The sequence below is a fragment of the Piliocolobus tephrosceles genome, chromosome 6, assembly GCF_002776525.5.
Source record: "Piliocolobus tephrosceles isolate RC106 chromosome 6, ASM277652v3, whole genome shotgun sequence".
Classification (NCBI taxonomy): Eukaryota; Metazoa; Chordata; class Mammalia; order Primates; family Cercopithecidae; genus Piliocolobus; species Piliocolobus tephrosceles.
Window position 1 is genome coordinate 83951439 of NC_045439.1, and position 27342 is coordinate 83978780.

The following is a 27342-nucleotide window of genomic DNA, read 5'->3' on the forward strand; positions in this document are numbered from 1 at the left end:
ATTCATTCAGAGTGGGAAAGCGCCAGCCGAGCGGCCAGCCAGTGCGGAGCTGGCCATGTAAGGCCCACAGGCGGTCCTGCCCGCCCGGTGCCCTGCGGAGAGCCTCGTGCAGCCCTGGGCACCGCCCCTGCCCTGTCCTGACCCCTTGGCCTCGAAATGCTGTCATCGGAGGAGCAGTCCCGCTCGGGACAAGGCCAGCATGGACAAAGCTAGAGCTGGGGCAAGCAAGGAGTCTTCCTGTCCTCGAGGCCGTGGGAAGAGAAGCACGCCCAGGGGGCCACTCCTGAGAGCCTCTCTGTCCACCAGGCCTCTGCAGAGGGGTCACCATGGCTCTGGCCCGAGGCAGCCGGCAGCTGGGGGCCCTGGTGTGGGGCGCCTGCCTGTGCGTGATGGTGCACGGGCAGCAGGCGCCGCCCGGGCAGGGCTCGGACCCCCAGCGCTGGCGGCAGCTGATTCAGTGGGAGAACAACGGGCAGGTGTACAGCTTGCTCAACTCGGGTTCAGAGTACGTGCCGGCCGGGCCTCAGCACTCCGAGAGTAGCTCCCGGGTGCTGCTGGCCGGCGCGCCCCAGGCCCAGCAGCGGCGCAGCCACGGGAGCCCCCGGCGTCGGCAGGCGCCGTCCCTGCCCCTGCCGGGGCGCGTGGGCTCGGACACCGTGCGCGGCCAGGCGCGGCACCCATTTGGCTTCGGCCAGGTGCCCGACAACTGGCGCGAGGTGGCCGTCGGGGACAGCACGGGCATGGCCCGGGCCCGCACCTCCGTCTCCCAGCAACGGCACGGGGGCTCCGCCTCCTCGGTCTCGGCTTCGGCCTTCGCCAGCACCTACCGCCAGCCGCCCTCCTATCCGCAGCAGTTCCCCTACCCGCAGGCGCCCTTCGTCAGCCAGTACGAGAACTACGACCCCGCGTCGCGGACCTACGACCAGGGTTTCGTGTACTACCGGCCCGCGGGCGGCGGCATGGGCGCGGGGGCGGCGGCCGTGGCCTCGGCAGGAGTGATCTACCCCTACCAGCCCCGGGCGCGCTACGAGGAGTACGGCGGCGGCGAGGAGCTGCCCGAGTACCCGCCGCAGGGCTTCTACCCAGCCCCCGAGAGGCCCTATGTGCCGCCGCCGCCGCCGCCACCGCCCCCCGACGGCCTGGACCGCCGCTACTCGCACAGCCTGTACAGCGAGGGCACCACCGGCTTCGAGCAGGCCTACCCCGACCCCGGCCCCGGCCCCGAGGCGGCGCAGGCCTACGGCGGAGACCCGCGCCTGGGCTGGTACCCGCCCTACGCCAACCCGCCGCCCGAGGCGTACGGGCCCCCGCGCGCGCTGGAGCCGCCCTACCTGCCCGTGCGCAGCTCCGACGCGCCCCCGTCGGGTGGGGAGCGGAACGGCGCGCAGCAGGGCCGCCTCAGCGTGGGCAGCGTGTACCGGCCCAACCAGAACGGCCGCGGTGAGTACCGCCCCCGACGCCCCTCCGGCCGCGCGTGCCCCTGGCCGGGGGAAACTGCTCCGGGCGCCGGGCCCCTCCTCAGAACTTCCCGGAGGCCTCTCCTGAGCTGCTAAGCACGGAGCAGCGCCCCCTGCCGACTTCCCCCGACCCAGCCAACAGCCCCCCTGGCACCTCACCTCCCAGCTTAACCCGAACCCAGGCATCATCAGTGCCAGGGTTTGGCCAGGCAGGTGTGGGCTCTGATCCTGGCTTTGGTGGAGGGACTAGCCGAGCTTTGGGAGGAGGTGTGCCTTCTGCACCTGGCTTGGGTCATCTGAGGACAAAAGGAAGAAACCCCTCATCCAGCTTCTCCCTCATTTCAGTGAGGGCATCTCCTTCTCCCCTTAGAGATGTCCTATGCCAGCTTACAGGGTGAGGCAAGGAGCATCAGAAACCTGAGTCTTCAGGGCCAGAAAGGCCTTAAGGGATGCCCCTGGAGGTGTGGCAGGTTGCCCATCACTGGGCATGTGTGAGCTTGGCCTGAGTGCGCAGGAGGTTAGAGGGGAGCCTGTGCTCCAGGCGGCAGTCCAGACTTCCTCCAGGGAGTCTGCAAGGCTGGGGCAAGAAAGACCAGTCAGGCACTGGCCTGGGTGCAGAATTTCAGAGGCTACCAAAACACACAGTAGTTGAGATGAGTAATATTGAGATGTATTTTTAAAAGTCAAAATTAATGCAAAAAAAAAAAAAAAAAACCCTGTGATAAACGGTATATCCAAATTTTAAATAGAGTCAGTAATAGTGGTATGCCAAGCCATATTGGAGCCTGAGGCAAACTGAAAAATCAGCAACACGGATCTTGTCATAATTTGAAATTTGGATATTTTGTTCATTACAGATCTTTTTGCATTAATTTTTATTTTAAAAACTATTGCGTTAAATATTACTTATCTCCATTACTGAGTTTTTTTGGCACCCCCTAAAATTTTGCACCCCGAGCAAAAAAAGAAAAAAAAAACCACCTCGCTGGCCTCATTCCCCTCACCCTAGTCCTGGTCCTGGGGGAGAGCTCCAGCTGTGGACAGGCCTCCCTCTGGCTTTTCAGGGGGTGAAGATATGTCCTCCTCTTGGGAAGGCCCAAGCCCTCTGTGCATGAGGACACGGTGGAGAGGCAGCTTCCACACATGCTGTTAGCAGTCAGGGCTACTGTGACAAGGGCTGACGGGTGGGTCTGGCTAGTGCGGATGGCCATCATTCATTCTCTGCTGTCCTAGAATCCCCCTCCCTGCTACCCTCTCCATACAGACAGCCTTTGGGTCAAGGTTTTCTGGTCAGTGCCTGGTACTTATGAAGTCCAACCCTGCCTTGCCTCTTTCAAGCTGTCGTAGTTCCCTCTACCCGTAATCCTCTGCTCCCCATTGAGGTTGCTGTGCCTGGCCCACCAAGTAAGGGCTGAGCCCTCCAGTGCCCCAGAGCATAGGTGCTAGCACCCCAGCCTCCTCCTCAGCCTCTGTCAGCAGAGGGATGATGCCTTGTCTCCAGCCAAGCTGACCTCAGGAAGGGGCTGCTGCTCATGGGGTGCCTGTCTCCGTGGGTACTGCTGGAGGCCAAGACTAGGCGAGAGGAGTGTCTCCACTGGGAACACTCACTCCGTCACATCCAAGGGGACTCATTTGAGTTGTGTGCTGAATTCCACTTTAAGAACCTGCAGGAGCTCAGGAAAAATCAGATGGCAGGTCCTTCTGTGGTGTGATGCAGGATGCATCCACCTGCTCTGGTCCTTATCAGGTACTTGCAGCATCCCTGCAGAAGGGCACGTTATAGCCATGCGTCAGCTGCTCTAGGGCCCCTTGGAGGATAGGATGTTTTACCTAGAGGGTGCTAAGCTTTTGCAGTGGCTTTTCTTAGAATGCAAGACCTCAGCATAAGGCTCAGCCTGATGGGCCCCACCTCTGGGCAGAGAAAACTGAGCCCTCAAATGCCACAATACTGGCAGAGGCAGGCCTGGGACTTGGCATCTGGGCACCAAGTCAGTGGATTTTCTAGGGCCTCTCTTTGGGCTGTTAGTTCTTAAGGAAGCCAGTTGGTTGAGAGGGGAATGGGACAGGGCAAGGCCATGTCTGAAGTGGGGGTGCTTGGTGCTTAGCAGACCTCTGGCCACTACCCCTGAGCCCCACAGTTCATTTTGGGTCAAAAACATTTCTCCCCTGAAGGCAGCATCCTAGGTGCCAAGCTGAGTGTGCTCACATGCATCAAGTCCAGGCCCTTCCCTGGGGGAGTCTAGCAGGAGGGGCATCTCAGTGCTGTAATTAGGCAAGCATTGGTGGGGCCAGGGGTTTTGGGAGCCCAGAGGAGGGCCCTCCCAGTCAGAGGCTATGGCTCAGGGAGACTTCCAGAGGAGGCAGTGTCTAAGCATTGCTGCAAGGGATGGTCGTCAGCACCATCCAGGTGTCCCTTCCCCTAATCATTGAGGGTGTGGGATGGGGGTGTGTTTTTTGCTCGGGAGGGGGTTGCAGGCTAGTTTAGGGCTCACAAAGAGGCCAGAGAGGGAGCAGTAGTCTCTCCCATCATTGGTTCCTCCCTCCCCACCCTGCTAGGCCAGACCGTGGAAAATCCCAGCCCAGGGAAGGCCAAGCCTTATACTTGAGATCAGACCCCCAGGCCTGGTGTGGGAGCCCAAGGCGAATTCTCTGAGACTGACTTCATTCCTCCTGGCCACACACCCAGGGGTCTGAGGCTGGGCGCTGGCAGCCTGAGCGTGTGTGTGGGTGTGGACATGTCCTCACAACACCAAGCACATGTGAGCACCACCCACCTCCCTCCATGGGTGGGTGGTTTCCAAGCGCCTGTCCTGAGTCCAGTTTCTTCCTCAGGTACCTGTGCCCTCTTTCTTCCCACCCTGGGCACTGGTACTGCTTCCTGCAGTACCATTCTCACCAATTCTGAAACATGAAACTGAAAAGAAACTAGGGGAAACAGAGGCCCGGAGGGGGTCACATACTTTGCCTGGCTCTCATAGCAAATCCCTGAAGAGAGGCCTGGAGGGTGGCCAGCCACTTCCCAGGCCCAGCTGGGTCCCCTGCACTGTGTCGGCTCCCTTGATGTGACCTCTCCCTCTACCACCAACTAGGCCCTCCTCTCCTGGGATCCTTGCCTCAGCTCCTGCCTCCCTGGAGTTTCAGCTTGTCTGAGCTGGGGGTCTTAGTGCCACGTAAGAAGCCCTGCAGCCCTAGAAGACCAAAGCTCCCCTCCCAAGGCCTTACCCTCCCACCCCCCGCCTGACTCACCGGCTCTGGCAATCCTGTGAAAGGAACATGGAACAGGCTGCCCTGGGCATCCTCCCAGGGCATCTCGGATGGCTGTGCTAGCCTTGCCTGGCATGTGTCCTCTATCCCTGACCTCACATGGCCAATCAGAGGCCAGGAGGGAACTGCAGCTGCCTCCTCCCTGGTCCCTTGCTCCCAGTCTCTCCTTCTCCAGTCTATCCTACATGTGGGGAGATAAACCCCTGCACTCTGACCAGGTTACTCCTCTGCTCAAGAAGATTCTGTAGCTCCTCAGGGCCTTTAGGACAAAATCTAGTGTCTCAGCCTAGCACTTCAGAGCTACAGGCACCCCTTCCTGTCCTTTCTTCCTCCTTTTCTCAAGCCTCCATAGCCCCCATCGGACCATGCTGCTCGTGGGCCTAGATGTTACACCTCCCTAGACACATGCAAGGGTGTTTCTAGGGTACCCCCTTCTCTGTCCAGCCTCCTGCACCCAAGAGGCCAGACCTGTCTGGACCCTCAGTCCCTGAGAGCAGCCCTGGCTGCCTGCTACCACCCCTCCTGCCTGAGCCCCTAGCTCACCTGGGCCTGCTCCACCCCACCTCCACAGGCTGCCTGCCTTCCTCTGCCCTCCAGATGACTCACCTTCCCCTGCAGAGTTTGGAGTAGATGCAGGGAAGGACCAAAGCAGGCTTTACCCAACAAGCTTCCAGAGTTAGAGCCCAGAAGCAGGGATAATAATGCCAACTTGGCCATTTGCGGAAGACTGCTTCCTGGGCTTAGTGACTTCAGTGTGCAGTTTCATTCATCCTCACAACCTCCTAATGAGGTGCAGGTTATGGTACTCCTGGTGTAGATGAGAAAACTGAGGCCTAGGGAGGTGGCACAGAAGGGTATAGCCGAGCTTGAATTCAAACTGATGCATCACAATGAGATGACCCAGGAGGATGCCATATTCAACCTGCGGGCGAGGCAGGGCGTGAGCATGGACCCCTCTGCCAGCTTTGCCTCTGTGGTCCTCACCTCCCCCATCTGCATCCAGAGGAAGAATATGCTTGCATTTGCTGAGTGCATTACACATCATCTCCTTTAATTCCCAGGTCCTAGCCAGGTACTGTTTTTTTGTCCCATCTTACAGATAAGGTGACAAGCTCACTTGCTTGCTTTTAGTAGTGGAACCAGTATTTGAGTCTGTGTGACTCCCTATCTTGAGTTCTTAACAACCATGCATTTTTAAAAAATTGTTGTGTATTACTGCTTCTCTTGTATGCCTCATTTATTCACTCATTCATTTGGTCATTCATTCATTCAACAGATATTTGCCTGCTAGATTCTGGGCACTGGTTGTGACAGGGTGAGATGGGACAGTGAGTGTGAAAGACTTTGGAAGCAGAGTCTCTCCCCACTGTGGTATTAGGGTGTAGCCTGGTCATGGTCATTGCTGATTCCAGAATGTTTGTGTAACAAACACTCATATAGTGCATACTAAGTGCCGGACGCTGTTCTTGGAGCTTTGCAGTTAGAATCACTTAAGCCTTGGCCAGGCGCGGTGGCTCATGCCTGTAATCCCAGCACTTTGGGAGGCCGAGGTGGGCAGATCACGAGGTCAGGAGATCAAGACCATCCTGGTTAACACGGTGAAACCCCGTCTCTACTAAAAGTACAAAAATTAACTGGGCGTGGTGGCGGGCACCTGTAGTCCCAGCTACTCGGGAGGCTAAGGCAGGAGAATGGCGTGAACCCGGGAGGCGGAGCTTGCAGCGAGCTGAGATTGTGCCACTGCACTCCAGCCTGGGTGACAGAGTGAGATTCTGTCTCTAAAAAACAAAACAAAAAAAGGCATCACTTATCCTTGTAACAACCGTGGGATTGTTATCCCCATTTTGCAGATGAGCAAACTGAGGCCCTGAGAGGTTAAGCGACTTGCCCTGGAGGCAGAATCACAGATCAGCCTCCCTCCTTCCTTCCCTGAAGTTGTCTCAGATTGTTCCTTCAAAAGAAAAAGAGTCTTCAGGCTTAGAAAGCTGTGTTGGATCAGACAAGCTGTGGAAACGGAGGGTTCTAGGCCCTCCTCCTGCCTCCCTGTTTCTCCTTTGAGAGTCATTAGTGTCTGAACAAACAAGTAGAGTCCTAAGCAGCCTCATCCCAGGCAGACTTCCTGTCTCCTCTCTTATCAGCCACTTGCAAGGCACCTTCTCTCTCCCCTGGTCTCAAACTGGACCATCCCTGCAAGAAGAGCCAGCTCCTGTTTTCAATACTAACAGTAAGAATATCTGATATTTATTGAACAGACACTATGCTAAGCATTTTATTTTTCTCATTTAATTCCCACAACAGCCTTGTGAGATTAATAGTACTATCATCTCCATTTTATAGATGAGGAAACTGAGGCTTGGAGAAATTAAATAACTTACCCAAGGTCTCAGGGTTAATGAGTGGCCAAGCTTAGACCTAGGCTGACTGTCCACTCCAGTGGGCCCGGCCTCTGTTCTGTCTCTTAGGGAAGGGTGTTTTATGTTCTGTGTCATCTGTCTCTATGTTCACTGTTCCCCTGAGGTGTGAACACCTGAAAAAAACAAAATTTGGGTTTTCGCCTCAAGTTTGCAGGCCCCACAAACTTGCTGTGGATGGTAGCAGAGCTGGGTTGGGAGCCATTAGTGCCTTTATGGGTCCCAGGCTACTGCTAGACTTGGCCTGGGAGTTCTGGCTTTTTGTCCTCTCTCCTTCCTCCTAACCTCAGGGGTCCCCACTGCAGCATCCTCTGGTCTCAGAAGGGGTACCCCTCTCCAGTAGCTCCTGAGTCCATTCTACCTCCTTTCTAAGCTGGAAACACATGGAAGACTTCCCAGGACAGTGGCTGACATGGGCAGGAGAGGAAAGGGACAGGGAGGGAGCTGGGGTCCACCCAGGTGGCCCACACCTGCTTCCAATTGCTGTGCCCAGCATTCCTGCAGAAGAGCAGTCAGGGTTGGGATGCTGGAGAGAGAGGTTTGGACTTGCCCCCTCCCCTGGCCCTGACCTAGCCGCCTCATTTCCACAGGCAGCTGGACCAAGGGCCTTCTTTTTGTCTGGACTCATGATCACAGGACAAGGGTTGGGTCTGGGTCCTTCTCCCTCTTGCTGATGAGCACCCAGAAACTGGGCATTGCAGTACCACCTGGAAATGGGGAGAGGGGTCTCAGAATGCCAAAGCAGGAAGAGACACAGGATGGGAAAGCGAGGCCCCAGAGGCCTTTGCCATCCAAACCTCAGGAGACAACCCAACCTTCCCCCTGCTTGTGGGCCAGTTGGAACCACAGGTTTTCCAAACCCGAAGCAAATCCTTTTGCAAAAGAAGGGACTTTGGGAATCGATTCCAGACTCTGCTTGACAATGAAGTCTGTGCTCACACAGGCAATGCCACCAGACCCTTTATGGAGTGTGGGCATTGGCTCATGCACTTGCCAAGGGCATACAGGTGCTAGGCCCTGAGCTGGGCATGGAGAATTTCAGGGGCACCTCAGACCCCTCCCTGCCCTCACTGACGTCTCAGCCTGCCAGTAAGAAAACAGACACCTGGGGTGCAGAGTGGCCCAAGCCCACGTCTGTCTTTGCCAGCTCCCATCATCTGCTGTGCACCTGGGAGACATGCGCCAGAAGCTGAGTACAGGCAAAAGACAATACCACTCACCCCTGCCCTCATGGGCTCTTGCCTGGCTGCGGAAGGCAGGTATCATCTCGTGAGGAAATAGTCATGTAACAAATATTTATTGAGCGCCTTACTGTATGCTGGGCACTGTTCTAGAGCTGGGTATTTGTGAAAAGAAAGAGACAAAATTCTTGCCCTTGTGGATCTTCTATTTTCATGTATAAACATAATGAATACGTAAAAAAAAAAAATAGAAGGTAATAAGTGCTGTGGAAAAATAGAGATAGGTAAGAAAGATCAGGAGTATAGGAGAGGGGCAGGTTGCAAAGGTGGTCGGGCCTCATGAAGGTGACATTTGAGCAAAGACTTGAGGCATATGAGTGAACCATGCAGCTGTCTGCAGGAAGAGCATTCCAGATAGGAAGACAGTCAGTGCAAGGCCCTGAGGCAGGAGTTCTCTGGGGTTTTCAGGTATGCTCCAGTGTGGTGAGAACAGAGTGGAGTGGAAATGGAGGTATAACAGGGGACAGGTCAGAGAGGTAATGGGGTCCAGGCCATGGGGAGCTTGTTGGCCATTGTGACGGGTTTGCCTTTTATTTTCTGTGCATCCTTTTCCTCAGAGTTTGAGCTGAGCAAAAACATGGGTTTCTGCTAAACAGGGCCCCTGACTGCTGCGCCAGGAGTGGACAGTAGAGAGTCAGCCGGGGAAACTGAGAGGCGGCTGTTGCAGAGACCAGGAAGAGTGATAGCAATGGAAGAAGCCAGCTTTAGGGTTTGTTCTTGAGATAGAGCTGAGGGGATTTCCTACTGGGTTGGATATGGGGTATGAAAGGAAGAGAGGTGTCAGGGATCACACAGTGGTTTATGGCTGGTGTGGCTGGAAGGATGCAATTGCCTTGAGCTGAGATGGGAAGGCCATGGGCAGAGTAAGTTTTGTAAGAAATATAAAAATTTCAAGTCACTCTACAGGGCCTGAGAGGGCAGGGAGGGAACCCCTGGAGTAACCGAAGCATCAGAGGAAGCTTCTAGAGGTGGGATAGGGGGCACCAGGCAGGGCTTGCAAGGGCGAGGAGGACTGCAAGGACAGGGGTTGGGTTCACGCTGGGAAGAAATGTGCATTAGGTGTGCAGAGAGGCAGCAGAGGCTTGGCCTCTGGGCAGGGAGCTGACCTCCCCAGTGGGTAGTGTCGTCTGCCTCCCCCTCAGCCCAGCCTGCCTCCTGGGCAGCTGGTGCAATCAAGCACACACTTACAAATCCCTTCCGTGAGTCAGGCCCTTCTGCTGCTAGCTGTCTCTCCCCATCAGTGGGGTGGACAGACGAGTGCTGTAAAACGGTGCAGGGTAGTGGTAGAGGGGTGGTCAGGTCTGACAAGGTGGGCTTTGGAGCTAAAGACTGTGTACCCCCGCATAGGTAGAGCTGGTGTGTGTGTGTGTGTGTGTGTGTGTGTGTGCGCGCGCGCGTGCACGCACACACATGCATAGCTGGGAATTCCAGGACAAGGGCACCATGGGATCAGGGGGTAGAAAGGTTGGGGTATGCTGCTAGAGACCTGCCTACTGATCCTGAGGGTTAAGAGTTCTGGAAGGCTAGGTAAGGCCAAACCACAGACGGCTTTAGCTGCCACTCTAAGACTTCTGGGCTTGATTCTGTGGGCAATGGGGAGCCATTGAAGACTCCGGGCCTGGCTTGATGGCTGTCCTAGCTCTCAGGCTTGAGCTGGGATTACACCTTCGTTATGGGGCAAAGTGGAATCTGCAACCACCTTGCCTGCCTCCTCACCAAGTAGGTGTGGCACCACCAGGCCAGTGCTGACAAGTTAGTTAATTTCCTGATTATGAGATAATCATTTCCTAGAGAATCGGGCAGCCAGCTCCAGCCCTGGAGGCCTCTCTGGCTCATCTTTATTCAAGGCCCTGCTCTGCAGAGCTTTCTGCTTCTCCCCCACCTAGGGGCTCCTCTGGAGTCTGGCTGTGCTAGCCAAAACATCCCTCTCAGCACATATTTCACAAGCAACTGACCAGTTCCTGCTGGACTTTGTTTATCCTCCAGCCCTGGGCTCAACAGATTAGGGCTCTTTTACGTTCCACTTTCCATCATCTGCCTCTCATGAGCAGGAGGCTTGGAGAGGAAAGATTTCAGAAACAAGGTTTACTGAACCACAAAAAAGAGGAAGCCAAGAGGGAAACAGGTGAGGTGTGGACGAGCAATGGGAAGGCAGCCACAGGGCCCTCAGCGCTGGGCAGCCTCCAGGAACCGTTAGGCAGGAGGGAACAGATTTCTAATGAAGCAGGAAGGATTTAGGTCAGACGGTGGGAGAATTTCCTGACTGCTAAAGTATCGTCTGTAGGGGTTGTGAGAGGTCTCGGGCTCTTGCCCAAGGCTGGGGAATGAACTGAGGAGCTCCTAAAAAGTATTTTACTCTCCAAGTATTTATCGATCCATCCAACCTGTGTTCAAGGGCCAGCTAGTTGTCTCCCTTGTCATCCAGATGGAGAAAGTGAGCCTCAGAAAGGGGACTGGGGAGACCGGACAAGACAGTGAACTCGCCCTGGAGCCTCACCCCCGAGAAGGCCCCAGCTGCATCCCACCAGGGAAGGGGCAGATGGTCTTTGTCCCCAGTTCCCGAGGGCTGGCACAGGAGACATCAGCAGCTCCAGACCCAGCGTTGAGCAGGAGGACAGGGTGGGCTTGTCCCAAGCATACGGGCCCCAAGAATCAGTGTGACAGGTTCCTCCTACTGTGCCCCTGCACACTCCCACAGAGGAAGCTCCAGGGGCACAGCCAGGATATAGAACTTTGGTTCTGTTTTCTCGGCTCCATGTCTTCACTGCCCTGGAGGGTTGAAGGGGCTGCTATAGCTAAAAGGCTTAACCCACACCAGTGGCTGGCTGTCTCCCTGTGGAATGAATGGCCCTGGGACCCTATTTCCTTGTACCCAGCCCATCCCCAGCCGAGCAGCCTGGCTTTGGCCATCTCAAGGGTGTTTGCCACCCCGTGACTCAGCATCCCTGCCATCCTGGCCCAGGCTCTGTGCAGCCTGCATCTGAGGAAGAACGCCCACAGAGGCCAGCACAGGGCCTTAGGCCCTGAGTCAGGTGGAGGACAATTAGAAGTGGAAGAATGGAGACCATGAATTCTGAAGTGGGGCTGGGTCAACCCAAGGCCACACAGAAGTCCTATGACACAGTCGGGTAAGACCCCAGGCTCCTGTCTCCCTCCTGGGAGGAAGAAATGGATGGCAGCCAGGGTTTCCTTGGGCAGTCTGAGCAAGCCCATCCACCCAGTCTTTGGATGGTGAGACCCACCCCAGCCTACCCCCTACCAGTGGTGCTGGGGGCTTGGGAGAAGACTGAGCAGGGCTGTAGGTGACCCAGGGAGCAAATGTGTATCTTCAGGCCCAGGAGGGGAATGTACAGCCATTCACTGTAGCATGTTTGTGGAGCGGGGAGTCAGAGAGGCAACCTGGGAGTCTAAAACAGGAGGCTGGCCGGGCGCGGTCACTCACACCTGTAATCCCAGCACTTTGGGAGGCCAAGGCCGGTGGAACACTTGAGGTCAGGAGTTCGAGACCAGCCTGTCCAACATGGGGAAACCTCATCTCTACTAAAAATACAAAATTTAGCCAGGCGTGGTGGCACACACCTGTAATGCCAGCTACTCGGGAGGCTGAGGCAGGAGAATTGCTTAAAAATACAAAAATTAGCCAGGCATGGTGGCATGCGCACGGTCCTAGCTACTTGGGAAGCTGAGACGGAAGGATTGCTTGAACCCAGGAAGCGGATGTTGCAGTGAGCCGAGATCGTGCCACTGCACTCCAGCCTGGGCTCATGGTTTCCCCTGTATTTGGAGTAAGCAAAAAGACCTCATTTGGCTGGGTGCAGTGGTTCACACCTGCAATCCCAGGACTTTGGGAGGCTGAGGCAGGAGGATCACTTGAGCCCAGGAGATCGAGGCTGCAGTTAGCTGAGTTCATGCCACTGCATTCCAGCCTGGACAACAGAGCAAGACCCTATCTCAAAGAAAAAAAGAAAAGGTGGAGGTGGCGTGGGGAGCTGGATGTGTACCTTCACCAAGTCCAGGATCTTCCTTTAAAATGCATACTTTTTGAGGTGAGGGCTGATCACACAGTCTGATAGTAACTGGACTTCACCCAACATTGTCCACTCTGCTTGGAGGGCCTATTGTACCTTACAAGCCAGAAATTGCAGACCAGCCTCCCCACTCCTACACTGAGCATGTCCACCAGCCCCCAACTCAATCAACCCTTCTTTATCCCCTTCCAACATCACATAATCCCCCAGCCCCAAGCCCTGCAGAGAGGCCAAGAGCCCAAACCTACAGGCCTGACTGCTGACGAAATGTCCCCTGGGAGAGCTGTCCAGAGAAGGAGGCATTGTTCCTTCCTGGAAAAACATACCAGCCATGGGAGGGGGTCTGCTATTCTCTGGGACCTCGGCAAGGATCCTGAGCGTGAGGCGGGGGGGTCTGGCCTGAACTCCTGAGGCTACTCCTTTCCAGCAGCTTCCCCAAGCTGCTGCCTCTTATGTCACCCCCACGGCCATGAGGGTGTGACAGAGTAGAGCACAGAGAGGAGGCCGTTGGGGGAGTCACAGGAGGCCCCGGTGATGCTTAGAGATGTAGAACAAAGACAATTACAAAATAATGGTAAGAGTGATTCCACTTAAGTTCTAGAAAAGGCATAACTAATCTACAGTGATTAGAAGCAGTGCAGTGGCTGCCTGGGGTGGTGGAGGCGGGGAGGGGACTTACAGGGAAGGTACCAGAGGGTGATAGAAACAATCTACAGCTTGATTGTGGTGGAAGCTACACGGCTTTCTACATTTGTTAGAACTTACCAAACTGTACACCTAAAATCTGTGCATTTCACTGTGTATAAATTATAGCTCAAAAAAGTTTATTTTTATAAAAAGAGTGACAGGTGGAGTCCTGGGAGGGCAAGGAGACCTAGGATCCCCTCCTGGGGTACCCCGGCTCCCTGTGCGACCTTGCGCAGATTTATGGGCCTGAGCCTCAGTTAACTCCAGTGCTTCCAAAGACATTGTGTGCCTTGGTGTCTTGGAGGCAGGACATGGAACACACTTCGGATTGCCTGGAACAGTCATTAAAGAGGCTCTCCTGACAGAGCCTGAGGGGCTTTGGGCCAGTCAGTCACCCCTAAAACAAAAGTTGCTCCACTGAGGTTGAGTAGGACTCAGGCCCTGCCCATAGAACCCCGTCTGGAAGGGAGGAGTCACACACAGGTTAATATGGTGAAATCTAAGTGTAGATCAATACAAATGGGGTAGTGAGAGAGGAGAAGTGTGTGCAGCCTGAGATATCATTGCGATCAGGGGAGACTTCCCACAGGAAGAGGCCCCTGCCTGAGCGTGAGATTCCTCAACAATAAGAGGAAGAAGATGATAATCTGTGGGAGGGTCAAGGCTCAGATTGTGACCAGCAGCCCCAAGCTGTTTGTCCTTAGCCTCTCTTCCAAATCTCCACGTGCAGTACTCTACAGATGCCCTCCTCCATACCTCTGACACTTATAACCCTACCCCACTCAGTTTTAATCAAAAGGCTTGATGATATCACAGCAATTCCTTTTTTAAGTTTTTTTTTTTTTTCTTTAGCTGAAGAGCTTTCGCCCATGATCAGGGGACAAACAGAAATGAGCCTGAGATTCAGAATTGCTGATAGGCATCAGACCTTGGTCTGTGACCAGGATCAGGGCCCAGACTGTGATTCTGAACAGGGCTTGGTGTGTGATCGAAGCTCAGGGTGTGCCCAGGGCCAGGGCTCAGTATGTGACCAAGGTCAGGGCTTAATGTGACCAGGATCAGAGGTCAGTCTGTGACCAAGGTCAGGGCGCAGACTGTGATCAGGCACAGGGCTCAGTGTGTGTACATAGTCAGGGCTGGGAGAGGCCAGGAACAGCATTGGCCCTCACTGGCCCCACCTGGCCTCTTCCTCCCCACTCCTCCAACTTCCCGGGGTTGCGTAGCCAGCTCATGAAATAGCCTAGAGAGGAAGGGTCAGGCCAGAAAAGCTTTGTGGAGCCATCTGTGCAGTATTTCTTGAAACTGGGCCTGGGGTGGGGGCAGCAAGCTGTCTGATGTCAAATGCTTGGTCTCCTGAGTCTTAAAGGCCCAGCTACCCCACCCTATACACAGCTGAGGGAAAGGCACTGGGTGATGGGGACGGGGCCCATCCCCAGTCCTCACCCCTCCCCCAGAGGCTTCCAGGGTCCAGAGAGTGAGAACCAGCTCCCAGCTGGCTTGAGGGCCAATGGGTCCCTTGGGAAATGACTGCAAACATTCCTAGGGGCTCAAGTAACAGGGCCTAGGCTGGCCAAGAAGTCCCCCACCAGCCGGGAGCCACCTCATCCTCACCCACCCTTGCACTCCAAGCTTCCTCTTCATTCCAAGTAGGTGAGATCACCCTGGCTGCCTGGACCAGGCTCCCCCATGAGGCCCAGGTCCCAGGGAGAGCAAAGCTAGGGTCTGGGAACTCAGGGTGGTGTGGGGAGGGGAACATGCAGGCAGACACTTCTGCCAATGGCTTAGAAGCCAGCCTTCCCCTCCTTGGCCTCATCTTCCAGACCTAAAAGCTGATGAGAGGGTCTTGGCAGCAGGAAAGGGGTGGGAAACCCCTCCATGGGACTTAAGTCCTCCCACCTTGCCTGCTGTCACCCTTCCGGAATCCCTCAAGAGCAGAGTACTTCAAAGAAACTAAGAGGAGCTTATAGCCTCATCTTATCACTTACCTGACAAAATCCCTGAGGCCAGAGAGGAGAGGGAATTAGAGGCCCCAGGACCACTCCCCTTTAAGTCAGTGGCTGGGCCGGGATAGAGCCCAGGGCCCTGGAGTCCCCCCTGCCCACACCCACCCCTGCCCGCACCCACCCCAGCCCACACCCTGTCACTCCAACATTAAGATATTCCTTCTTCATTCCGATGCGGGATGGAGTCTGGACACCTAAGTGTAGTTTCTGCTTATTCTTAGTAACTCCTGCTCAGACTAATGCATGCCCAGGGAGGAAGGTGGAGGGGCAGGAACAGGATGCACAGGCCCCGGGCTCTGGCACATCCTGGGGAACAAGGGACCACAAGGACGGGGGCAGCCTCCAGACTTCCCCTGGGTGCTTGACCCCAGGCCTTGCAGGGTAGGGAGCCAGGGTCTCCCTCAGATTGCTGGCCAGAGGTTGCAGACAGAGGAGGGTGTGGTCAAGTCTAGGGCGCTGATGGCAGGAAGTGGTGGCAGGTGATTGGGGGTGGGGGTACGGGGAGGAGTGGCTGTGCCAAGCAGAAAGGAATCCTGAGAAGGTCGGGCTGGGCGCCCAGGCTGAGAATCCTGCCCTGTCAGCAGCCTGCTCTGGGGAAATGTTTTCCTTCTAGCCCATCCCTTCCTGCCCACCCCAACTCCTGCCAGCCTGCATCCACCTGGCTCTGCCCATGAACCTTCAGGGACACACTCCAGGCCAGAAGCCCAGGACTCTCTTGGTGGTTCACAAAGAATGCTGACTGCAGGGATGAGAGGAATGGAGGGTGTCTGGGGGCTGCTGTCCAGAGGCCTGGGGAGTAAGGACTCGAGGGAGTGCCTCTGTCAGGAAATTACATGGTTCACTCATTCCTGCCTCCAGGTCTTTGTTCATGCTGTTCCCCCTGCCGAGGACACCCTTTCCTGCTCTCTGGTTCTCTAAATCCTGCCCCATCTCCCAGATCTTGTCCATGTCCAAGCTTTTCCAGGAAGTCTTAGCAGCTCCCACACCACAGAGCTCGAGATGCAAGCTCTTGCTGCCTGACTTCCCTGACCCAACACGTGAGCCCAGGACCCAACGCCCAGGGAGAATGGCAAAGGGTTTTGGGGTATGAGAGGATGTTTGGGGTATGAGGAGGTGTCTGGGCATTAACAGTGGCCAACCTGACGCTCTCAATGTCATGCTCTTCCTCCCTCCCTCCTCTCTCCCACTGCCCACTCCAGGTCTCCCTGACTTGGTCGCAGACCCCAACTATGTGCAAGCATCCACTTATGTGCAGAGAGCCCACCTGTACTCCCTGCGCTGTGCTGCGGAGGAGAAGTGTCTGGCCAGGTAAGCAGCTGAGGCAGAAGTGTAGAGTGTTGGGATAGTCCCTGGGAGTCACCCAGAACCCAGCCTCGCTGTGGCTGCCAGCTAGGCTGTCTGCAAGCTGATGACCCTGGCCAAATGCCCCGGCCTCCCAGGACCCTGACCTTTTCATCAGTGAGCCTTGCCTGCCCTGAGGGAGTCAGGAGGGGAGGGGAGCAAGTGGGGACCCAGCATTTCTGTATACTGTACCTTACTATACAAGGAACTTCACTTTTACTGTGGCACCTCATCTTCATACGAGCCCTGAAGGCATGGGTTGCCCCCTCAGGAAACTGAGAAGCAATGAAAGGAACTCAAACCTTTTGGATCTGAGCTGCTTAATGAGAAGGTTCCTCTTGGGAACCCAGGCTTCCAGTGCTCATACAGGGACCTATGGAAGTCCTACTGGGCGGATGTACCTGCAGGATAGAGCCCAGGACTATGGAGCCATGTCCACAGAGGACAGCTGTGGCTTTGGCTGGCCCAGGCTGCCTCTGCCTGGTCACAGCAGGGGCAGTGAGCCCGGGGGACAAAGAAGCTTCAATTATATGTTGCACTGGAAAGAGGGGAAGGAGACCAGTTTCCACGAACCCAGAAGGTGAGCACAGCTGGCTCGCCATTATTCATGGGTGATCCTGCCTCTCACAGTGTTTGCTTCTAATTTATTAGCAGTTCCTATTCTGCTGGAATATAGGTTCTTTGGGGATACCTCCCTGGGCTAAAATAATTAGTTAAGATTATGTTATCTGCTTCTTTTGTTAATATCCCTCTATGTTGAAAGCACCTATTTTTCTTAATTACCTGCTTTTTGGACATTTGAACTCTCTGTTTAGTTTGACTTTCTACTATCTAGGAAACTCTTCAGAATCTCCACATTTTCTCATTTCTAGAACTTCAGTTCACTGCCACTATAAGTAGCTGATCATAAACCCTTATCTCTCTGTAACAAGATAAAGAGCTTGCACCAGAATGTAACTCAACTCACTCTTTCATTGAGAAAGTCTTGCTTTAAAAAGAGAAAAAGTGTCCGCTGAACTAAGCACAGTGATTAGGAATGTTGTCGATATACATTCTGGTGCAAGTTCCCGATCCCATCCCAGACTGGCATCAGTGTGGAAACTGCCCCTGGTTCAGGGACCACAGGCTGAGTACCACTCAGCCAGTCTGTCTGGGCAGTTCTTGTCTTGTTTCAGTTGTCCTGGGGAAGAGAGCGTAATGGTCCTGCTGGAATTCCTCCAGCAATGAGGAACTTACAGCCTCTATGACAGCCCTTGCAGTCTTAAGAGAATAAGTCAAAGCCAAACTGTTAATATCACGGCCTCTTCATGAAGGATCCTGAGTGCCCGGACCTGCGCTCCCAGCTGGGGAGAGGAGGCAGCCTGTCCTCTGTCCTGGAGGGTCTCCTGGTACAGCTGGAGAGAACAGCCCTCACCTGTACCCCAGTGACAGAACCAAGACACAAGTGGACTGGTTCACAGGCCAGGGCTGCTGGAGGTCAGAGGAGGGAGGGGTCAGCAAGGGCTGAGGCCTCAGAGGAGGTGGGCGCAAGAGTTCAGACCTGGAGAACCCTGCAGAACTGGAGCCCTGGGGCAGGAGGGCCCTCTGAGATCATTTGAAGTATGGGCCACGGGCTGGTGCCAGTTCACATGCTGCAGGCAGAACCCAGAGAAGGAAAAGGACCAGTTCCAAGTCTCACCGCTAGTTTGTGGCCAAGCTGGGCCTAGAACATAGACCCTTATGGTTTCCCACGGTGTGCTGGGCCGAACAGAAGGGCAGGATTTAACTGAACAGAGGGAAGGAGGATGTTTTGTTTCAACCCAGACATAGACAGATTCCAAGCCTCCCCCAGACAAGGCTGAGGGCCTTTCATCCTGGCAGACAGTCTGAGCCGCCTGTCGTCCAGACATTCTCTCAAAGAGAGCGCTAATCCCCACGACTGGCCACCACTCCCCTCTGGCCTTAGGACTGGACCTTAATGAGTGCCAGGGAAGAGCCCCTGAGGCCAACAGGGTTAGCTGTCAGCCATCAGCTGAAGAGGGGAGGGGCCTTCAGCCACCCCTTCCTGTTCCTACCACACACGTGTGTGCGCCTGTGTGTATGTGTGCATATGTGTGTGTCTCGCCTCACAGCAGCCTCTCGATCCTCTTTCCACCCTTTTCCTTTTGTCACAAGGCCTGCCTCAGTTGGAAATCTGGAGTCAGCAGGTGAATTGTGAGCAGGCAATTCATACCAGACCCACGCTCCCTGAGTGGAAAAGGACAGGTTGCCAGCCTGAAGCCATGCAATCAGGGAGAGGTGGCCTGGTCATACCCAACCCAGTGCAAGATGTAGGTGGTATTGGGCTGTGCTGCAGTCAGTGCTGTTAGAGCTCACAGGCAATCGGATCCTCTAAGTAGAGCAATCCAGGCAGACTTCCTGGAGGAGGCGACTTTTGAGTTGCCCCTAGGAGGCTGGGTGAGTTTTGGAATTCTGAGTCAAGCAAACAGCATGGGGAAAAAAAGTATGGGTCAGGGAAAAAGTTCAGCCTGTTTGGAAAATAGGCTTTGAAGCAGGAACCCGGGGTGTGTAGGGGAGTGGAAGGGCAGATGGGACTAGAAAAGTGAAGAGGCTTTGACCAGAGGACCTCAAGTCTGTTTTTCAGGCCCACACCTAAGACATGGCATACTTTTGTCAACAATTAGGGCTGTCTGGAGGAGAGAAGACTTATCAGAATCTCCTGGATAGGACTTTTTTTTTTTCTTTTTTTTTAGAAAGGGGGTCTCACTCTGTTGCCCAGACTAGAGTGCAGCAGCGCAATTATAGCTCATTACAGCCTCAAACTCCTGGGCTCAAGGTATCAGTCTCCAAGTAGCTGGGACTACAGGCATAAGCCACCTTACCTGGCTAATTTTTTAATTTTTTAAAAATTTATTTAATTAAATTAATTTTTTAAATTTTAATTTCTCACTGTGTTGCCCAGGCTGGTCTCAAACTATTGGCCTCAAGTGATCCTCCTGCCTCAACCTCCCAAAGCTCTGTAATTACAGGCATGAGCCAAAGTGCCTGGCTCCCGCAACAGGGCTTTTTTTCAATGGCCCTTCAGAGATTTCTATGTGCTCCTGCACCCAGGGGCTGACCACAGCTGAGTCACCTGCAGGTATCAGGGACACTGCCGTGCCTGGTACTGCTTTAGAAAGATGCTGTTGGCAGCTGCCGGCCACATGGTGGAGGCCAGAAAGGAGGGGACAGCCAGGATTTCACGGGGTCAGAAGACAGAGGAAGAGGCCTGGGCCTCTGCCACAGTTCGGGGAGTCAGAGGAGAAGATCTTCAGGGACAAGCAGTGGGGCTGCAGAACCAGTGGCCAAGGACTGGGGGTGGGGCAGAGGGGGCCCTGCTGGGTTCTGGTGTCACTGTGCCTCAACCCCCCCCTTATCTCCCCTGTTGTCCCTGCAGCACAGCCTATGCCCCTGAGGCCACTGACTACGATGTGCGGGTGCTGCTGCGCTTCCCCCAGCGTGTGAAGAACCAGGGCACAGCGGACTTCCTCCCCAACCGGCCACGGCACACCTGGGAGTGGCACAGCTGCCACCAGTGAGTGGGGAGGGGCTGGGCCCATCCTCTTCCACTTCTCCTCTGGACCAGGGACCTTGGTGCCTGAGCTCCCCTCCCGCCACGAGCACTCTGAGAGACACAGATACTGGATTAGAGGGCCCAGGGAGGTGTTATCTGCCAACTCTTGCTACTGGGGCAAGTGTTTCTCAGAGAAGTCTTAGCCAAAGGTAGGCTGGCAGATGGAAGGATTGGTCTCAATAAGGGATGGAAATGTCTAGAATACGGGGCATTGCCCAGTGAGGTCATTACAGGTGGGAGCCCAAAAGGAAGTGAGGGGTCCAGAGCATGTGCTGTCCTGGAGCGACCCAGCTAGGTGGGGAGCACAGAGGGGCCACCCCGCAGGACTCAGGGGACAGGAGAGCCTAGATTGGCCAGGAGGCTGTGCCACAGCGGGGTCACCTGAGCCCATCTCAGGATGAGAGGCCCAGGGAAGACTAGGCCCTCTTCTCTCTCTTCCTCTCTCCTCTCCTCCGCCCCTAGACATTACCACAGCATGGACGAGTTCAGCCACTACGATCTACTGGATGCAGCCACAGGCAAGAAGGTGGCTGAGGGCCACAAGGCCAGTTTCTGCCTGGAGGACAGCACCTGTGACTTCGGCAACCTCAAGCGCTATGCATGCACCTCTCATACCCAGGTTGGGCTGGAGAGATGGGGTTCAGGGCACAGGCGGATGAGGAGTGGGGAGACAAAGAGCAAGGCCTGCTGAGGCCGGCTGAGGCCTGGCTAGTGCCAAGGCTTCTGGCCACTCAGCTCTGCTCACAGTGAAGGTCTTCTCACCAGTCCTCAGGCTGCCACAGTGCCCTGCAGGGACTGTTCTCTCCCTGCCCAAGCCCCTTCCCATGTTATTCCCAGGTGATCTGCTCATGGAGAGAAGGAAACATTGCAACAGTCTGGAGAGCAACACGTCCCATTAGCCTGTTCACCCACCCATACCCCTCTTTCCATCAGCCAGCCTAAACATCCACAAACTGTCTGTCTGTCCCGTCTCTCTTTATCCATTCTGTCAGCCGTCTTGCCCACACAGACCGGCACATCCATCTCATCCCTCCCACCTGGCTATTAGAGATCTCTGTCTTTCCTCTGGTCCGTCTAGCCAGTGACTTTAGGAAGGGGTGGACCCACCCTGAGCAGTTGCCCTGGGCCAGGGTCAGGGGAGAAACCCAGGGGAAGATGGGCCTGAAACTCCTGAAAGCGGGCATGGGGTGGCTCTGGGGAACCAGCAGCATCAGCCGCTCCTCTTGTCCCTTTCCCAGGGCCTGAGCCCAGGCTGCTATGACACCTACAACGCAGATATCGACTGCCAGTGGATTGACATAACCGACGTGCAGCCTGGGAACTACATCCTCAAGGTGGGCCTCTGGGTCTGGGGCTTTCTCTCCAACTGGATGTTCATCATTCCTGAAAGAAGCTTCAGCCTCTGGGCCTCTTCCGTTCTCCCCAGCTGCTGAGCAGAGGCAGCATCTGAGGCATCCCTCAAGGTTTAGGCTTCCCAGCCGAAGATTTAGGTCTCAGGCTGGCATAGCCTCTCTCTCCATAAAGAACCCAAGGAACCTTTGCCCCAGCTGTGGTAATGCTAGAGGCAGTGGTGATACTGTCTCCCTAAGTGACAGAGGACTAGAGAGAGCAAGGGAGACTTGGAGAACCATGTGGTCTATCTTCCTGTCTTCGGACAGGGCAGACTTTGTATCATTTGGGAGACAGATGAGAGGCCCTTGGCTCCTTACAGGGACCCCTGCAAAGCCAAGGGCTCCTGTGACCAAGACCCTCTTAGCCTGAACCCCTCCTGCTCTAATGGACACTCACCCCATCGCCTCTTCCCTTGGTTGGGAGAAAAGTAGAAAAGCATATTAACAACACACAGCCAGACTTGGTACGTACGTGTAGGCCAGGTTGTCATGGGCCCACCTGGGGAAGCCATGTCTCAGCCTCCTCCACACAGGTATAAAATGAATAGGGATCATTCCACCAGTTCATCTGGACCCACTCAGAAGCAGAAAAGCAGCTCAGTAAAGGGAGAGCAGTGAAGCCAGGTTTGCAGGCGGAGGCCTTCCCTGCAGAAAGTCAGCTGGTGGAGAGATGCGTCCAGCAGTGGTTCCCTGCGGTTCCCTCCTGAGTGCCCCTCAGCAGGCTCCAAGCTTGCTCCTCCAGGGCCTGGGGTTGTCCAGTCTATTTTTTCTTTTCCTCATTCATCCACTCAAACACGTAGGAAGTCCCCTCTGAGTTCTAGGCACTGGACACACAAACCACATAAGCAATACAGTTCACAGTCCCTGCCCTTTGGGAGGGTACCAGGATTTGAAAGTCACATCCCTACATCTGTTCTTAGATGTTCTGCGAATAAAGCTGGCTCTACCCTAGTTAATCCAACATTTAAAAGTGTTGTATCCCAACAGCTCCTTTTCAGACAAAAAGCATAGACAGGAATGCATAGGGAACAACTTTGAGATGCAACATTCACTACACAGGTCGCTACGTTTCTACAACAAACTGCAAAATTGTCCAGTAAGTGCTTGCTCCCCATCCTTCCTGGCCCTGTCCCTTTCCTGCCTGGGGAGCAGGCAAGGCCACCTGAAATAGCTAAGATACCTGCACTTTAGGTCACCTTGATGGCCGAACACAGCTGCAGCAGAGCCCAGCTTGGCATTGGGGAGGCCAGGTGTCGAGTCCCTGCTCAGCTTCTTGTTACTGCATTCCCAGGGGCAGGATCCAACCTCTCTGACCCCAAATGCCCCATGCAGGGCCCACCTGGCACAGGCTCTCGCTCTAGGGAAATATCCAATCTCCTGATAAGGGGGATCAGATGACGTTTGCTTGGATTACCAGCTGCCTCTTTTTTCCCCTCTGTGTCTCTCTAGCAGTGTGTCTCTGTCTCCACGTCTCTTGGCCTCACATGGTCTTTCTCTGTCTCCTGTCTATGTCTCCTCTCTGTCTGTCTGTCTGTCTGCCTCCTTACCACCTTCTCTGGTGAGCGGTTGAGGTGCAGCCCCCCTGACTAGACTCCCTTTCTCCCTGTTTCTCTTCTTCCTCAGGTGCACGTGAACCCAAAGTATATTGTTTTAGAGTCTGACTTCACCAACAACGTGGTGAGATGCAACATTCACTACACAGGTCGCTACGTTTCTACAACAAACTGCAAAATTGTCCAGTAAGTGCTTGCTCCCCATCCTTCCTGGCCCTGTCCCTTTCCTGCCTGGGGAGCAGGCAAGGCCACCTGAAGTACCTAAGATACCTGCACTTTAGGTCACCTTGATGGCCGAACACAGCTGCAGCAGAGCCCAGCAAAAAGAGCCTTGTCTGTGCCAACCCCAAGCTGAGTGTTTACGGTGGGGCTCAGGCTGTAGGGTGTTGATCTGGGGCTGCATCCTGTGGCTCCCTGAGATGTCCCAAGTGAAAACCAGCAGAAGGCAGAGTCATTTGGTGCAAGGCCATGAGCTCTGCAGTCCCAGTTCCACAGCTTCCTCGCTCTGTGACATTGGGTAACTACTGCGCTTCCCTGAGCTACTTTCATCAAGTATAAAATAGGTATTTCCACATAGGCTGGGGCTGAGGATCTATAGGCCTGATGTCTGCATGTTCAACAGCCCAGCACACAGTGGCACACAGTGAACAGCAGCTGTGATCATTAGTGTCCTTATCAAGTGGACTGGATTAAACAGTCACAGATTAGAAGTGATTCTGGTTAAAAGGAGCCATCTTCAGTCCCTAGGCCCCCGTTGTAGAAGAAGTCCCTAAAACCTGGGCTCGGGATTTGAGCACATGGCTGCTGGGTAGGGTCCTCAGTCTTTCTCCTGATCCCCTCGTGAAGTACTTTGCAGAGGGACCCCCTTCCTTACAAGCTCACAAGGAAACCCTATCACACTCCAGATCAAAGGAACCCTTTTCCATTTAAAAAAAAAAAAAGTCCTAGAGCTTTCGGCTTTACTTCATCAACTGGGAGAGAGGTGGTAGAGATCTCAAGGCCCAGAGAGGTACCTTGCCCTAAAAGTGTATGCTTATTAATGGATGGCAGGTATGAGAGATTAAGCCTATGACTGTGGTCAGGGTGTGGTGTATGGCCAGGGTTAGGGCTCAGTGTGTGGCCAGGGTCAGGGCTCAGTCTGTGACGAGGACCAGGCTCATTTAGAGACAGCCCTCTCACATTTGGCTGCTACCACCAACCTAACTGTTCACAGCATGCTGCCACCACGTCATGAATATTAAAAATGGGAACCGCAGCCTCTAGTTCAGTGCAGAGATGAGGTTCCTCAGGAGTAGAATGAGATCAGAATTCCCCAGGGCACACAGCGTATTTGAAAGGACGAACTCCGATCCCATCACTGGCAGTCTGGCTCTTTAGCAGCCCTGGGTTCCCAGCACATTCCCGCTCCTCAGGGCCTGTCTTAGCTATTCAAGACCCAGGGGTCACCTAAGTGGTAGAAGCCGTTCTAGGGAAGGAGGAGGAAGGAAGAATGGGGTATCCAGGAAACAAAGGAGGCTGCTGGGGGCTTCGGGAGGCAGGGAGTCCCGCCTGCTGCTGGGAAAGGGGGATGGGAACAGAAACAGCGTCCCACATCCCAGGCGCCTGGAGCAGCCAGGGGGGCTCTCCGCAGGGCAGATGGAGAAGCAGCCTGCGCTGCCCTGCCAGCTCCCGGGGGCCTGTGGGCAGCAGGGGGTGCCAAAGCCCTTCCTTCCAAGAGCTCTTTACATAAGTGCTTGGAAAGGCCGGGGTCTTATTAGAGTGTCTCAGTCTCTGTGACCCTGACCACAGGCAGGCGGCTGGGCCAGTGTGCACAGGAAGCTGGACAGAGCGCTCCCAGAAAGGCCACGGGACTGACGCCTGTGGGTTTCCATCATATTTCTGGAGGAAAAAGGAGGCTTAAAAAAAAGGTTCTGAGTTAGAAAAAACAAGAAAGTATTTCCAGACAGTAGCAGCTCCGCTAATGGCCTAGAAAACAATCTGGGACTAGGGCATGGGGAGGGGAATGTGCTGAGACTGTGCCCTGGGTGGGTGGGAGTCCATCAAACCCCTCCTTTTGGAGCTGGGCTGAGGGGGTTGGCACTTTCTCTTGAGGGAAATGGAGGCCCATGCCTGCCCTGCCACGAGGGACCTGGGCTGTGGGAGGGAAGCCTGGGCTGAGGGGGCCACGCGGGCCCTACTTTGCAGCCCCTCATTGACCCACTGTCTTTGCTTCCTCAGATCCTGATCTCTGGAAGGGACAGATGGCCAATCTCTCCCCTTCTAAAGCAGGCCCTGCTCCCCTGGCAGCCTCCCGCCGAGGGGCCCAGCCCCCAACCCACAGGCAGGGGCATCCCTCCCTGCCGGCCTCAGGGAGCGAACGTGGATGGAAACCACGGGGATTCCGGATGCCAGACCCCATTTTATACTTCACTTTTCTCTACAGCGTTGTTTTGTTGTTGTTGGTTTTTATTTTTTATACTTTGACCATACCACAGAGCTAGATTGCCCAGGTCTGGGCTGAATAAAACAAGGTTTTTCTACTCTGTGGCTCTGCATGCGGCCTGCTGGCTGGCTGGCCAGCCACGGCTAGTTTGGGCCTGGGGGATGTCCTTGGGTGTCATCCTTCCCCTTGACAAATGTGGAAAGGGCAGCCACCACCCGATCAGGACCACAGTGACCATGAGGGCGCTGAGCCCATTGTGGAAGCCTGTGGGGTTGAGCCCTTGGCCAAGCCTGTCGTATGGGAATGGGACCACATCCGACTAGGGGAGGGCCCTGCAGTGGGGTGGGTGGTGCCAGCCTGGTCTCCCTGCTTAGCCCCTGCTCCTATCTGGGCTCGTGTGCCCACTGCTGCCCCTTCTCAGCCTTCAGCCTCACACTCCCACCGTCCCCCACTCCTGGCCCTCTCACTCTCACACCATTCGATCTCTACCAGTCATCCACTCCCTTACCATTGCAGGTTCCCGAATTCAGTCTCCTGAAGGCCAGGCGTTGTGCTGGAGCACACGCAGGAGCATCGTAGCTCCTGCCCTCAGGGAGCGCACAACCACAGGGAACAGGGAGCACGCAGTGCCCAGTGAGGCAGAACCTAGGGGCACCAGGGAGCCTTCACATAGGAGAGGGCCTCCTTCTAGGCAGGGAGGGGAGAAGAGGATTCTTGGCAGAGAGACCGCCTTGAGCAGAGATCATGGGGTGGGGCTATAGGCTGATGGTGTGAGTGGGAGATGGAGGGAGGCCCCATGGCCCTGCAGCCCCCGTCCCCTGCCCTGGCTGTGGCATCCCAGAGGTCCTGGACATCAGGAAGAAGCGAGAGGGTGGTGCCTCTCCTCCTTCCCTGACCAGTGAGCCCTCGGGATGCCTCCGGACCCACCTGCTTCCCTGTGGGGGCAACACCAGTGAGAAAGGGAAAGAGACTTTGTCCAAGTACCAGGGCTCTGGATTCCAGGACCAATCCTGCTCATTGCTGTGTGACTGTGGGCAAGTCAGACTTCACCTCTGGGCCTCAGTTTCCTCACGAGTAAGATGGGAATGCCCTCCTGCTTGGCTCCCACACTGACATGGAGAGTTGATGAGCTACTGCTGCCAGGGAGGCACCGGGAGAGCTACAGGGTGTTGGCACCCACCCCTCCGGATCTTGGTGGGTCCCCGCCCATTTGCAGAGGTCCTCCAAGGAGGTGTCCCCTGCTTTTGGCTCTGATGTGATCCTTGCCTCAGGGCCCCTGGTAGCAAGGAGGTTTTCTGATGCAGTAGACAGGGAGGGCTTCTTGGAGCCATGCTATGCATCCAGGAGGGTCCTGGCCCAGTACCCTGGAGCCCTTGGGCCACTCACCAGCCCAAGCAGCAGGGTGGAGTGGGTGTGGCTGCAGCCCTCTCTCGCCCTCCCTCTGCAAGTCTGGCTGGGATTAACTCTGCTGACAGGGTAGGTGCCGCAGCTCTGCCACTCTCCCTCTGGAGCTGGACCAGGAGGGCTGAGAGGAGTACAAGCACATGCCTGTCATCCAGGGCCGCCATTCTGCTGCATCCCCTGCCGATGTGTGCCTCCCAAGATGCCATCCTTATTGCAGCCCAACCGCCTCTCCTTCCTAGGTACTCCCAGGAGTGAGCTGGGGACGGGGCAGACAAGGTCAACCAATTCCAGGCTGTCAGGAGGCCCTTATGAGGTAGAGACAAAAGCCCCCATTTCTCAGGTCAGAAAACTGAAGCCTGTCTGAGACCACAGGCAAGTTCAAGGCAGACACAGTGCTGGAGCTCACGTCTCTTAAGACCTAGGCCAGGGCCAAATGCCAGGTGTGCGCAGTTCTCTGGGGAGATCTGTACCTTCAGCAGATGTTCAAGGGGGAGCTATGGCCCTGAACACAGAATTGGATGGAAGGAGACGGTAAGGGTGGCTTTTCC

General features: G+C 55.2%; 1 protein-coding gene across 1 annotated transcript; it reads left to right on the forward strand.

Annotated features, from left to right (window-relative positions):
* On the forward strand, positions 1-25487 carry LOXL1 (lysyl oxidase like 1). The gene is made up of 7 exons (XM_023193110.2): positions 1-1440; positions 16291-16399; positions 19848-19985; positions 20487-20643; positions 21263-21358; positions 23039-23154; positions 25186-25487. The coding sequence occupies exons 1-7, from the start codon at positions 327-329 to the stop codon at positions 25190-25192; spliced, it is 1737 nt and encodes a 578-aa protein (XP_023048878.1). The 5' UTR covers positions 1-326; the 3' UTR covers positions 25193-25487.
* The last annotated feature ends 1855 nt before the right edge of the window (positions 25488-27342 follow it).